Source organism: Engystomops pustulosus, chromosome 3, assembly GCF_040894005.1.
Source record: "Engystomops pustulosus chromosome 3, aEngPut4.maternal, whole genome shotgun sequence".
NCBI classification, from domain to species: domain Eukaryota; kingdom Metazoa; phylum Chordata; class Amphibia; order Anura; family Leptodactylidae; genus Engystomops; species Engystomops pustulosus.
The window spans coordinates 59,549,760-59,563,842 of record NC_092413.1 but is presented as its reverse complement, the minus strand read 5'-3'; the positions used below and the strand labels follow the sequence as shown (position 1 = coordinate 59,563,842).

Here is a 14,083-nt window from a genome sequence, read left to right as displayed (position 1 = left end):
GGGAGCAGGGGGAAGTGTAACCGCGTGTAAAACTACAGAACAGAGGTGCACTAGTGATGCCCTCCAGAGCCCTTCTGGCTTATTAATACAAGTGGATTTTAGCAAGGAGGGCATGGTAACAAATATAAGAAGATTAAATGTCCTTGGTTCATAATGATTTTTATGGTAGATTTCCTACCATATAGACATTTATTTTCATTCCTTATCAATCTCTTTAATTAACAATTTACAGTCTCCAAAAGACAAATGTGGGGTAATGTTGATGATTATTCTTGTAATAATTGGTATGTAATAAATAGGAGCTACCTGTAATAGCATATAAAGTGAGAAGTGACTAGAAGTTAAAGGAGAGCTTTATTCTTCCATCCTGATGTAATAATCTGACATTTTCTTTCATGTGGACTCTGTTTCCATTTGGAATTGTCTGTCTTCTATTTAAACACCCAAACAGTCTATAGCCATTAGCTTTGTTTTCTATATCAATAGCTGCTGCACCGAACATTTGAAGCCAAAGAAATCAAGCTTACTATCTGTCAGCTGCACAAGAGAGAGGGGAACTGGGCCAATATTATCAATGCACTTGAAATAGGATTGTCATTAATACCCTTTGTGAAGCAGCTTCACTATTCAGAGGCAGCCAAGCTTTTCTGCAGATTAAAATGGGCACCCAATTAAATTGGAATGAAGGTTAATTATGTCGGGGCAGCAATAATGATGTGGCCAATTCAGATAACATTTAAGTACAGAACAGATGTGTGTGCCATAAAACTACCAAAATGTCATTCCCTGCTGTACATATCATAGCAGATATATCAAGTATTTTCTGTTTCTATACAACCACATATGGACAGTAACAGAGGACAATTGCTCGTTGTTTGGCACTTAGGCCAATGAGTTGAATAAGATCAACGTCCCATTTCCTACAACACTCCTAAAACATGCTTAGATATACAAACTCATGTAAAATGGTTTGTAACATGTGCACAATAACTAAATCACTCATATTTTAGATTCTACAAAGTAATCTCCATTTGCATACTTTTGGTATTGTCTTGTTCAGCCTGATGGGATAGCCACCTGGGATGCATCTCAATTAATGCTTGGTTTAGGTCTGGTGACTGTGTAAACCAATGAAAAACCAATGAAAGTGAAATGTCATATTGAACAGTAAGGAAAAAGCTGGAGATGAACGAGTAATAATCTGCTCAAGAGGGATATAAAGAAAAGTGCAACTTAAGTGTAGATTTCAAGGCAATGGGGCAAATAACTATGGGACATGTGACACAAATTGGGGACGTTCCAGTGCTCAGTCGGAATGTGTGACAGATTTAACATGCAAAGTCCGGCAAAATTGTGTAGCACGCCGAATGTTAATGCTGCACTAAATAAAAGTGGTGCGCTCTGTTGGAGCAGTGCAGGGGGTGCTAGATTCATGCAAAACATGCACCATTCTCCTAAGGTTTTTTTTCTAGCTTGGTATTAAATTTTAAGCATTCATTCACCTCCAGATATATTTAGAAGTTAAAACTCTAGGGGTTTTTAAGGAATAACTATTGATGACAACTACTAGAGGCAACAACTAACCACCACACTAATAAAACAGATCGCACTGAGCTGAAATCTGTTACATAAGCCTTGGCTCCCATTCATTTTGGAGCTTTGACTGCAGAGATGGATTTTGACTGCTACAGGGACATGGAACCAACCGTTTCTATTTCCAACACTTGTGTGTACATGACACCAAGCAGCCCCCACCAATTGCTGACCTGAATAATGCATTTAGACATGATTAGCTGTGGATATGCTCCAGGATATCTCCCAAACAACTGCCGTTGGCAGGAGAACTGTCTGGCTCTGTATTTTCCTACAGGAAAGTATTAAATGGCAATCAATGAAATGAATAACTATATATGTAAAAACTGTTGATTGATAAGTTCCAGCTCATTTTTGCTGCCACTCTCTCTTTATACCATAGATGTCCAAGTTTGGAATATGAACAAGGCTGCCAAATAGTCATGATAGAAACATATGGAGGTTGTTTCTTAATGTAACTGTATTTTGTCTATCTTTATGAAGGAGTAGACCTATACATTTACAATCTTTTTCCAACTTAGTAAATATATAAGGATTTTAAAGTCTTTCTATAAAATTTACAATGCACAATTGGATTATTGTATCTATTTCACAATGCTGCAAGTTCTCTTAAATAAGTTATAAACAGTTGACTGTTCCTGATTTTTGGAAGATTTCCTAAAAATGTCACTGGACAAGTTTAGTAATTGCATGACATCATAGGGTTTGGTTAATGTAAAATGTTATGTACTGTATATTCTGTGTCTCGATCTTCTTACTTTCCAATTAGAAAGTCCAATTGTTTAGTTTGCATGCACCTGTTAACAACAATAATTTACATTGACAACTAGGTTTCTGATCCCATCTGCAAAATAAATGTTTACTGAAATCTAACGTTGGTTTTGTGATGGAAACAATAACACGCTCTTTATTCTTGTAAGACCCAGCAAGGAACAAAGGGCTTTGTAATTTTAAAGGCAAGCAATGTACACAGTACAGGATATAGAAATCTCTAGTAAAGCAAAACAAGTTTTTCTTTTTAAATGGAACATTTTTACACAATATGAGCTTATGGATAGGTAACTCTAAATGAAAGGGAGTTTATCATCAGGTGACCATGCTATCCCTATCACTGTCTGCAGCTACTTGTTAGACAAATATCTAAGTCTACATGTATATGAACATGTGCAGTCTTGGGCCACAAACTACAGACCCGAGCCAAAGACAGTAGGAAAGACTGCCCAAGTTTGCAGGAACTGGACTTTCCCTAAAATTTAGCAGGTTGGACAATCGGCTTACACATAAAGCTATTTACACCATGGCCGTGCGTGTGAGCCCATAGAAAAGCATTTGTCAGTGTGTTCTTCATTGAGTCAAATTCTACGTTTGCTTGGATGTACAGTGAAGGGACAGTTAGTTTCCCTTACGTCAATTATCAAATGGCTTGTTTACTCTTCCCATCTCAGAATGTAAATCAGTTAATCAAGGGTTTAATAGGATATTAAACTTTTGTACTCCTGAAGAAATTCACCAAATAGAGAAATTCTGAGGCTACCACAATTTTACTACAGGTTGAAGATAACCTCAGGGCAGGATGTGCCATATTGTAACCATGGAGTTCAAGAGTTTAGACAACTTCTGCAATATTAGTACCTTGCTTACAGCATAATTCGTATTTGAAACGCCATCACAGTACCATAATTCTCATAATATAGCAGGTTTGTTTGGTATTGGCAAAGTATTTGCTTTTGAGATTAGTTTTAAGGTCATGGCTTTGAATGTACAATCGTCTACTGAAGACAGAAAAATGAAATCCAATGGATATGCATTATGTTGGGGAGTATTCAATAGCAAAGAGTATGTTATTTGTCTAAAAGGACAAGACAGCTGGTGTTCCCAGTGAAGAGAAAATTATCTGCTAAGAGGGGGGGGAATTTAATTGAACAGGGATTTCACTGTGTAGTGACCTTGTGAAGTAGCAAAAGTAACTTTGAAAAGGTCAGTATGAAATATAAAACTTGACAAATTATTGGCTAAAACACAATAGGAACTTTACAATTTTACCATTGTTTAGCAAACCCAGGAAACAGTGTAAAAAAAGGTCAAGCTTCTTAGTTTCATACAACAAATATACTTGTTTTATTAAAATAAAAGCGATGTACTATTATCACCATCCACCGTGGCATCACCCACCACACAATATGTAATACATATATGAGAGCCACAAATGGCCTAAAAATGTATTTCTAACTGCATAACTTATAGTAAGGTACATTTTTATACTCAATCCACGGTGCTGGGACCAGTTTTCACAAATTAATGAAACAGCAGGCTGAGCATGCATTCTGACGGCCCATTATATTTTAAGGGAGTGGCGGATCACAAGGCTTAGGTATCTCCAGCTTTCTTGGTTACTCCTGCAGACTAATTCTGTTTCCATCATTACTTTAGTCGGTCTATTTCCATGGCCATATTTCCGTATTTATGCCTGGGCACCGGGCCAGGGGAGCAGCCCTGTGGGGGTTAAGGGGGTTTTATAAAACTTTGGGGTTTTTTTGCACTAACCTGGTGGAGCAGCACTAACTTTCCTACTTGCAGTACGCCTAAAAAAATCAGAAAAACCAATGATAAATAACCTCCCATGCATGTATCTGATTACATGAAATCACACCATGCCTCCATGGACATCTAGTTCTCTCTATGCCTCCATAGAGGAATGCTGTGATTTTATGTGATCACCTACATACAAGGGCTTGACAATGCAATTTTTACAGGGTATAGGACCTTAGACGACATAACACTGACCTGGTCACATGGCATTAAGTGCTGAATGGTGAAGAGACGTTTAGCGTGAGGAGGAGTAGAAGGGAGGGGTTAGCCGAGCAAGACATGTCCCCACTAATGCAAGGCAGGATAATGTTGATTTTATGGGGATGTTAAATGAAGGATGGCATTTAGTTAATAGTGTTCCATGGGAACCCGTCACTAGCTGTATTTGTGAAAAATGCGGTGACAGGTTCTCTTTAATAGTATCTGAACACAGATATCCTGTAGACAAGTGTAGCACTTTTTATTTTTAAAAGAAAGCCATGTTTGACATAAAGCCTACCCTTACAATGCCTACAGGTTGGGTTCCCCATTGAACAGCACCACTGCTCATTTAATACAAGGGAAACATTGTTGTTATCAAAACTGATTTCAGCAAGGGACAAAAGCATATGAAGAATACCCAGCACATAAATGGACATTAGTTTCTTTGTGCTCCAGTTTTTTTTTGTTTGCAGCGGTTACTTTGCTGCAAATTGGGCCCACCATAAGTATCAGATGAATATGAGGCAATTACAGTAATTTAGTTGGGTTTGGTCAATCATCTCATGTGTATTAGGTCTTCCTACTTCCTTGACTTATGGAATTCAACTGCCTAGATTTTATCAGGAGATAAGCTACTGGCAGCTGCTTTTGCGCTTTCAATTGAACCAGTCATGCTTGTAGATTTATAACTTTATTCTTGTAAACACTAAAAGCCTCCAGCCATAGATTCTGACCGCTATGTCTCTTATTTTCCAGTATGGCGCCAATTTTTAAATATGGTGTATAAGAACCATATAGGGGTATTCCCAATGTAGCCATCTTAATAACGGGGGTCCGCTGATCCCTTCCTACAGTGTGGCTGTGGAGAGTTTGCTGCACATGACCAGGTACTATCTATTCAGGCCTATGGGAGAGCTTAAAATAAGCACAGTTATTTGCTTGGGTGCCTTAGACGTGAATGTTTGCGCAGATCCCCGTTCTCCTATGGATATGTCATAAATACCCAACTTGTTCTGCCCCATGAGAACCCAACCTCAATTTAGAAATATTAGATCATAGCAACCAATCACAGTGAAGCTTTTATTTCTTAAATTTTCCTAAAAGAGATTTATTGAGATATAACTGTATAGTCTTTAAGTATCTATGTCATTTATATTAACAGTCATCAAGGAATCTTAATCTTTGAGACATTTCTTATTCCTCATGAACTAATTCTAATATTTCATGAGACAAATGAAAAAACAGGCAGCACACCATAGATTGTAGTGAAAAATACCTTAGTGGATTTATTCCATGTGAAAGAGCAATGTTTCGGCTCCAAACAGTGAGCCTTTCTCAAGCCTTTACAGCTGCAGAAAGTATAGAAAATTAAATTGAGTTGAGTTGATGCATGACATAAATTTGTCAATGAGCTTCACATTAGACCCAGTTTCTACTATACATTAATACTTAATGCTCCTTCCAGACCCATATGCACGGAGCCTTTATAGCATTGTATATGAATATGGGCCTACAACTGCAAAAGTTAAGCATTATTTATGCCACAATACAAATCCCCGGTATATCAGTCATAATGGAGCCCCCAAAGCGCTTCTGGCAGCTGACTTCTAGGGGTGCAGAGTGTTGTTACCTGCCGACCTGCAAATGCTTACTAAGGATAGCCTCTATAAGCCAACATATCTGTAATGTTAGCAATCAGAAATAGTTACATGACATCCATCATTGGATGTGTAACTTTGGTAGTTTTTTCTTAAAATACTTTACTATACTAAACAATAATATATGATGGCATTCAGTCATAGGCACAGCTTAATTTTCAGTATATTCTTTCAGAATAGGGAACAAATACAATGGGCATCGCTGATCATGATAAAGAAGTAAAATAATCACAGCAATCCATAGCACGTATGCTGCTTTCTGTATGACTGTCTATGATAGATGTGTGCCCACTACCAGTGCAACTACTGAGCAGTTCTCCTATACACATCTTAGCTAGGACGGATCATTTCAGTTTCTAAAGATGCAAAACAAAAAGGGAAAAATTAATGAAAGCTATCCTGAAACATTAGCCTCAGCGCTGTGTAAAGGTGTCCTTTGACTGGAATGTCTTGGCTCTGCGTGAGAATCCTTTCCATTCTTTGTGTTCTGCAGGTATTGCCAACCAGGTCTCAGCAGAGATGCCAGATAAAACACCAGAGGGTACAGAAACCACATCGCAGAATGAAGGTGAGTATTATGTTGCTGATGGAGAGAAGCCTTTTCTATTTCCCAGCTGTACTGCTATACAACATTGGAGTGCATAGTTTCTGGAAGGGATTGTCAACACACATTTGTATATTAAAATTTTATCTTTGTGCCAGTTTTTATTATAACTTATGTATTGACAGGGAGTATTTAGTAGCAAACAATACTCAAAATTTTTTAAATAAAGATATTAAAAAAATAAGTTTTCCCATAAAATAAGTTAGACCCTATCCACAGGATAGCTTGCTGATAGCTGGGGGTCTCAGTGATGGGGTCTGATGGGGTACGCATACTGCGGTGGTCAGCTATCTCCGTCAGATGAACATGGCAGTCTGACTGGCTGCTCCAGTAGTCTCAGGGAGCGATAAGGGATCTGATTGGGCTACATCGAACCCCCATTCTTGTGATCTGTGGGAGCTCCATAACCGAGACCCCAACCGATCAACAAGGTATGCCTTACCCTGTGTATAGGGTCTAACTTCTTTGTGGGAAAAACCCTTGGTTTCAATTTCTACTTTCTCTATTATACTTATGGCCCAGCAATGTAAAAAAACGGTACAGTTAGTGCCTATATAGAGCTGTAAACGGGTTACCTAAGGTAAACTCTCTATATCATGTTGCATATCATGTTGTCGTTTTCTAGGCAGTTCTGTGGACCACAGCTGTTACATTAAAAAAAAAAAACAATTGGTAAGGTGGTTGAATGAATGTGATTGGCTGCAGTTATCATGTATAGATACTAAATATTGTTGTTGTATATTTCAGCTAATTGGTTAAGACAATATTACCCTATATATTTTATAGGAGCTGTGCATCTCCTACGATATAAAACATTTTTTAACATTATTTAAGGAAACCGCGGTATCATGGTTCAAAACACTTTTTAAACTTTATAGCCGGCGCAGGGAGGTACGCGCTCGGCGCTTACCATGCGCGCGGCTCTCCTTCACTTCCTATGTAGCCGCGCGCACGGTCGCGCGCATGGTAAGCGCCGAGCGCGTACCTCCCTGCGCCGGCTATAAAGTTTAAAAAGTGTTTTAAACCGCGATACCGCGGTTTAAAACACTAACAAAAATAAGCTCCGGCACCAGCTCACCCTGAGCTGGTGTCAGGTATTTCCATCTGAAACCTGCCACTTCAAGTGGTAGGTTTCCTTTAGTCTAGAAACTTGGACTTCCATTCATAGAAAGATATTTCTTGAGTACCTGTACTCAAACATTTGAAAATCAATGACAATAAAATACAATAAAATAATATGGTGGTACTAGACACTTAAAAGGGCACTAATAAATGATATTACACTTGTGTTATAATATTACCGGTATATAGATTTGTGTTGTGCACTTTAACGGCACACAAGACACGGGTGCCTTTTTAAGTGTCTAGTAGCCACCAGTTTTTGCCCGCCCTTCAAAGTTAGCATTTATATTACGTAAGATCATTCTATATTTTTTTATTTTAGTGATAACATCTTTGATAATGTATTGAAGTATAATATATATAAAAATATTTGCAGGAAAGTACTGTGTATTTTATTATTTTATGCAATGCATTGGGGAAAAATATTAATAAGTCTTTCTATAGTCTAGGTGTAGTCCTCAGTTAAGTGTTTGTGGGTTATTATGTCTTTATAGCTTGTAGATTTCAGAGTTATAAACTCTCATGAATATGTTTAGTCTTGTAAACATGAAAAGCCTACGGCCATACATTCTGCCAGCTCTGTTTTTTTTTATTTCCCAGCATGGAAATCTTGTCAATTAAGATTGATTTTACCATGTCCTACAGCACTTGCGCAAATGCTTTGTTGGGGGCTAGTTCATTTTCATCCTAAAGCTCAGCCTTTTTAATTCCTTTAACGTCCTCTTTAAGACCATACATAATCATTTTTGTTCATTCTTTTACTTGAAGTAATAAGATTACAAGAAGTTCATTTCATTGCAAAAGTGTAAAGGCTCCCAAAAAATCCCAAAATGACACTTATTTGACCTTAACCACAACATGAAAGGCCTTAAAGGGGTTGGCCATTTGCCTCATTTTTGTAACATGTGTGTAAATGTGGGGTTGGAATATTAGGTAATCTACCAAAATACATCTATTAACAGTTCTGCTCCGCCTTCTTGATATATAAAGTAAAGCCACAAGAGGCTTCACTTTACATCCCAAGAAAATGGAGCAGAAATTTTAATAGATGTATATTGGTAAATTACCTAATATCCCCCCCCCCCACTCTTACATACACATTACAAATCAAAAGTGACCAATTCCTTTAACTGTCAGACTTCTGTGATTTACAGAACAGGTTACAGAGGTTTTGAAGCTCATAAGTTCTGCTGTTATGGAGCAGGTCAGGGAGACTTGCAGATCATGACACTCAAAAGTTCTGCCTGTATGGAGCAGGCCAGATCCCCGCTATTAAACATTTATCCCCTATACAGTTATTGAGACAACCATAAATGCAGTTAGTACGGCACATTTTCAGCTCATAACAAATGGAAGAAACAGAGAAAGACTCCACAATAAATTGACCATAAGTTGTAGGGGTTGTAGGATACTGTAGGATACTGTTACAGGCAGTCCCCGGGTTACATACAAGATAGGGTCTGCAGGTTTGTTCTTAAGTTGAGTTTGTATGTAAGTCAGAACTGTATATTTTATCATTGTAATCCCAGACAGAACTTTTTTGGTCTCTGTGACAATTGGATTTTAAAAATGTTGGTTAGTCATAAGAATCAATATTAACACTAAAGCTTCATTACATACACCTTTGATAACTGTTATAGCTGTTTATTGTAGCCTAGGACTAAAGTACAAGAAATTACCAATATCTAGAGGTCCGTTTGTAACTATGGGTCGTATGTAAGTCGAGTGTTCTTAAGTAGGGGACCGCCTGTATTTTTAACTTGGGTATGCTCTAATTATAAAACTATAGACAATGGTCAGAAAAGCATAAATGTACATCTATTTTTCTGGGTGGGTTATAACTGTATTTTATACAACATTCAATCATATCACAAATTTGATCACTCCAGACCCCCTGCTGAGCTGTTCACTACAAATGTTTTCTCTGATCTTCAAGTACCTATCGAAAGTTTCAGAATGTTTCTCAGACTCCTGCCGAGAGTTGACTTCCACAGACCATTGTTCATCTACATTTCCCACATCTCTTTGCTCTCCAATTCACATCTAATGGGTGTTAAAAAAATACTAAACTAATCAGTGCTAGATATATTTATTTCGTGTCTAGAGGTCATCTAAAGTAGTTCCTATTTTTACCCCATCTAATATGATGGTCACAAGAGTATTCCAGCTGATAAAAGGCGTGTATGAAATTGGTTACATTACCATAACATAACATTCTTATATTCACTTTGACATGACAGCTTCGAATATTTAAAGATGTTGAACAGGAGCGTGCATGTGTAAATAACAACATACTGGTGGCTCACTTTACAGCCACTGTTAATTTTATGATCTTGTTAGTTATGTACCTTTTATAAGCCATAGCAACAAACATATATATATATATATATATATATATATATATATATATCCTTTTCACCAAACATAGGAGAGTGTGGAAGTCAAAAATAAAATAGGGACAATGGGACATATTTATCAGGGCCTCTGCTCCACGTCAGCACTTGTGATTATTTGCCCCAATCCGCCACCTTCACGCCAGTGTGACATGAAGGGACGTGAGGTGGGGGGGTGCGGTCGGGAGTGGCCCGGCAAGGGGTGTTACTGTCCCCGCAACGGCGCACCTGCTGCTCTGGCGACTTTTCCCATGCGACTTTTTCCCATTTCTATGAAGAAGCGCTGCACAGCCACCTGCCCCAACACATTAAGAGGCGGAAGTGCCGGTTTATGATAAATATGCCCAAATAACTGATTTGTATTATTAAAAGGTAAAATAATGGCCTCATATCCCAATATGGCCACTGTATAATATATTAACCAAAATGGAGGCATAATATATGGCCGCATTAATGATCCCTAATATCAGTCATATTTTTTATCAATCTATTTAGGTTATATTTTTGTTCTCTAAATATGTCCAAATAGTGACCTAAGTTTTTTGTAAATAAAATTTCAAAATCTAACATAACAAAATTAACATATTCCAAATTACTTTAACCAGCTTTGGGCACAGTGTGCAACCTCTTCTAGTCAAGCCTTCATCTGATTGGGATTGCAATAGGGTCTCAGGATTATGTCGCACAGTGACACAGGGACATGTCAATCTCATCATGATTTAGCATGATGACTGAATGATTAGATAAAAATGACAGAAATTTGGTCACTGCTAAGCTATATCCCTGCTCCTGACAAGCCATGCCCCTTTCTAATAAAATCGGTGCCACTGTATGTGGTCTGATTGTACAGTAATGTGTTATTGTACCCATTTTACTGCCCTCAGTTGCAATCAATAACATAGGTGGGCATGAAGTCAGTGGAATACAAAGTTTACAACCGTTAGATAACGCTAACATAACATGTACATAAAATATTCCAGCTAAGTATGATGCACTAAATTTTAGGGGTTACTCATGGGTTACTGTGAGGACTTTTGTATCTTTGTTGTGAAGAGTTTTTTAGTGGCACTTTCCCACACTGGCCTTAGCTTTGAGCACAAACACTATATATATATATGTGCAAAGATAAAGGTTTTAGCAATGCTAAATAGTTTAACACGTCCTACAGTGAAAGAAAGAGGGACAATGTGAATTATGTGACTCGAGTGAGGAAATTCCACCTTGGAGTGAACCACCCTTTTTGAGTCCTCAGTATAAGAGTGCGGGTTCATTTGTAATCTGAATGGAGTTACATTCATTGCTATGGGAAAGTGGTAAGGCTAAGTGCTGTACAAAAAGATCTTTTGAAATTCTAAATTAGCTTATTAAAATTCAGTCATATAAAATGTCCTCACATTGTCCTCACAGTAATCAGAATTATCAATACAGACGGTCTACCATCAAAATCCAGCATGATTAGCCAGGGGCACTAACTCATAGTTCCAGGCACCATTACTAGAGTAACATTCTTATATCTGTTATCCAAGACCTCCTTACTTTAAAAATAAACTTGTAAATTATGCTAATGGTCTGAGGGGCTCCGGTGAGTATTTCTGGATGCCCTCAGTAAAGTCTTTTCACTGGTTGTTACATTATCAGCAGAGCAGGTCTCCTCTGCCCATGCACTTCTTGTTGCTACTAGATTTCACAGGCAGAGGGATGAGGGAGACAGCAGTGGGATGGTGAGACATGTTCTGCTCTAACATGTCTCACTGAGGGGCTCTGATAACAACCACAAGAGCCCCTTGGGCTCATTAGAATAATTTTAAAAGTTTATTTTAGAAGAAAGGAGGCCATGGATAACAAATATAAGAAGATTGCCACAGTCACAGTGCCTGGGTCTATGAGTAAGTTTCACTGGTTTATCCATTCTTAATTCTGATTATAAATTTTCTTTAAGGACACTCAATTTACAGACAACCCTCTCTGCCCACTTTGACCTCTGGTGAAGCTCTTTAGATGGTTTACTTTAGTGCCTGGAGTGATCAGCTGTAAGGTGTCTGTAATAAAGTTTTATTGAAAATCCTTGTTCCTATGACAGCAAAAAGATTCTGAAAATTCATTTGTAACTGTTCTGAAAAACAATATATACAATGTGGCAATCAAAAAGACTAAAACATAATAAATTCCACAAAAACAAAAGGTGTGGTGGTGGTCTTATCAATCAAATACATGTACATCCACTATGAAGTAACCAAGTCATCACAACCAGAAATTACAATTTTAGGTATAAAAAGTCATATTACCCACCCAGGCCTTGCATAGTAATAAAAGTTTTGAAGACCTGTAGTTGACCACCACCATAGCACCACAATGTACGTTTAGCCGTCGCTTCCTCTAGGGTTGTCAAGAGGTTATGTAGTCCCCGACCCCACAATATAGGGGTATTTCAAGAGCCGGCACCACCACTGGGCATATCCGGGCAAGTGCCGGGGCCCAGAGCTCCTGGCGGACCCACAAAAGGCTATACATAAGGAATCCATGGATGTGAGGGGAGCTCTAGTGAGGGGGTGAGGGATTTTTTTAATATAACATTACCATGAGGTGAGGGTTTTGGTATGATAAACTAAGTAATATTTTAGGGAACAGGAGACTTAGTTTCTAAATTTTTAATGCTGCCATTTGAAGTCACTGCAAAGGGGCCCAATGACGTTCTGTCGCCCAGCGACTACTGAAACATGGAGCCACATAGTTCCACATAATTCAACCTGTACTGCATTATGCTAGGAATATAGCTGACTAGTGCTTAAATATTGACCATCTTGGAGTGGTAAACTGAGGTCTTAAAGACGTGTATATAAAAAGCCACACATATGAGGCCACATATGTGCTCACTGTAGTCCTAAAATGCATGTCACACCGGATATACTAGGAAGCTGTGCCCACATTGATTGTACACCTGGTCCTGTCTGTCATAGTATTGCACCAGGAACATCCACAGTGATGTGACACATAAACAGATACCTTTGTACTTATCTTAAATATTGTACTAAAACATTGCAAGTCATTTGAACTAGCTTTCATATATGTCTCATTGCAGTTTTCATTTGTGTTTTTGAATTAGGGAATCTAATTGGATGCAAAACTTGAATTGACCTCTACAGTTTTAGTGCAGAGTAAGACCACTGACTATGTTGGTTTGTTAAGTCACCACCATGTTTAAGGTTCTGCGGATTCCTTAGAGCTGTTTGACTTTAGATGATTAAAGAAACCATTGTCCGACAAGTACCCATCAAGTATACACTCAAAATCTGGTCTTTTCAGGGCACAGGAGGAAATGGCTGCAATACTTTTTTCTTTATATAATAGGGAACATCTAAAAGCACTCCAAAAGGGTGTGGTAAGTACTACACTGAGAACAGCACGTTCTGCTAAAACAGTTTTTTAAACTACATTACAACAAAGAAGAATACTTACAGTAAATATAAGAGAATAATAGTAATTATTCATTGTTTCCAAGTATAAAAGGGAAATATACTTTTAGAACTTAACATAAAGAGGAGCATTTATTATTTTTGGCGCAGGGTGGTGCTAGAACCCTTCTGTTTTTTATGGGATATAAGTTTGGCGCAAGGGATTAATGAATTGGCGCACAAACTGAAAGGTTTAGAACTCCTTAGACCAGCTTTTAGCTGGGCTCTTTTTGCACCAAAAATAGTGGCAAAAACCTGTTGAGGAAAAATAGAAGCACCATAAAACGGGTGGATTCACAAGCAGCGCCAAAAAATTATTCAAGAGTGTCGGAAAACATTAATATTATGGTGCGCCACTTCATAAATTATGGTGCAAGCTAGTCCACCACTGCCAGTTCTCAGTTTGAAAGGCCATAATACTGTAAATGCCCCCAAAAGTATCATCAATTAACTGGGTAGCATCTATATTTT

At 38.0% G+C, this 14,083-nt stretch overlaps 1 protein-coding gene across 4 annotated transcripts in view; it reads left to right on the top strand.

The window, feature by feature from the left end:
* PLEKHG1 (pleckstrin homology and RhoGEF domain containing G1) overlaps positions 1–14,083 on the top strand; it is a 145,116-nt gene that overhangs the window by 39,814 nt on the left and 91,219 nt on the right. The window contains exon 3 of one of the 4 annotated variants that reach the window (XM_072140897.1): positions 6,535–6,609. The exons of the other annotated variants lie outside the window; for them this stretch is intronic. Coding sequence (XP_071996998.1) covers positions 6,561–6,609 — 49 coding nt within the window. The 5' untranslated portion in view covers positions 6,535–6,560. The remainder of the gene's footprint in view (positions 1–6,534; positions 6,610–14,083) is intronic. 4 annotated transcript variants of the gene reach the window in all.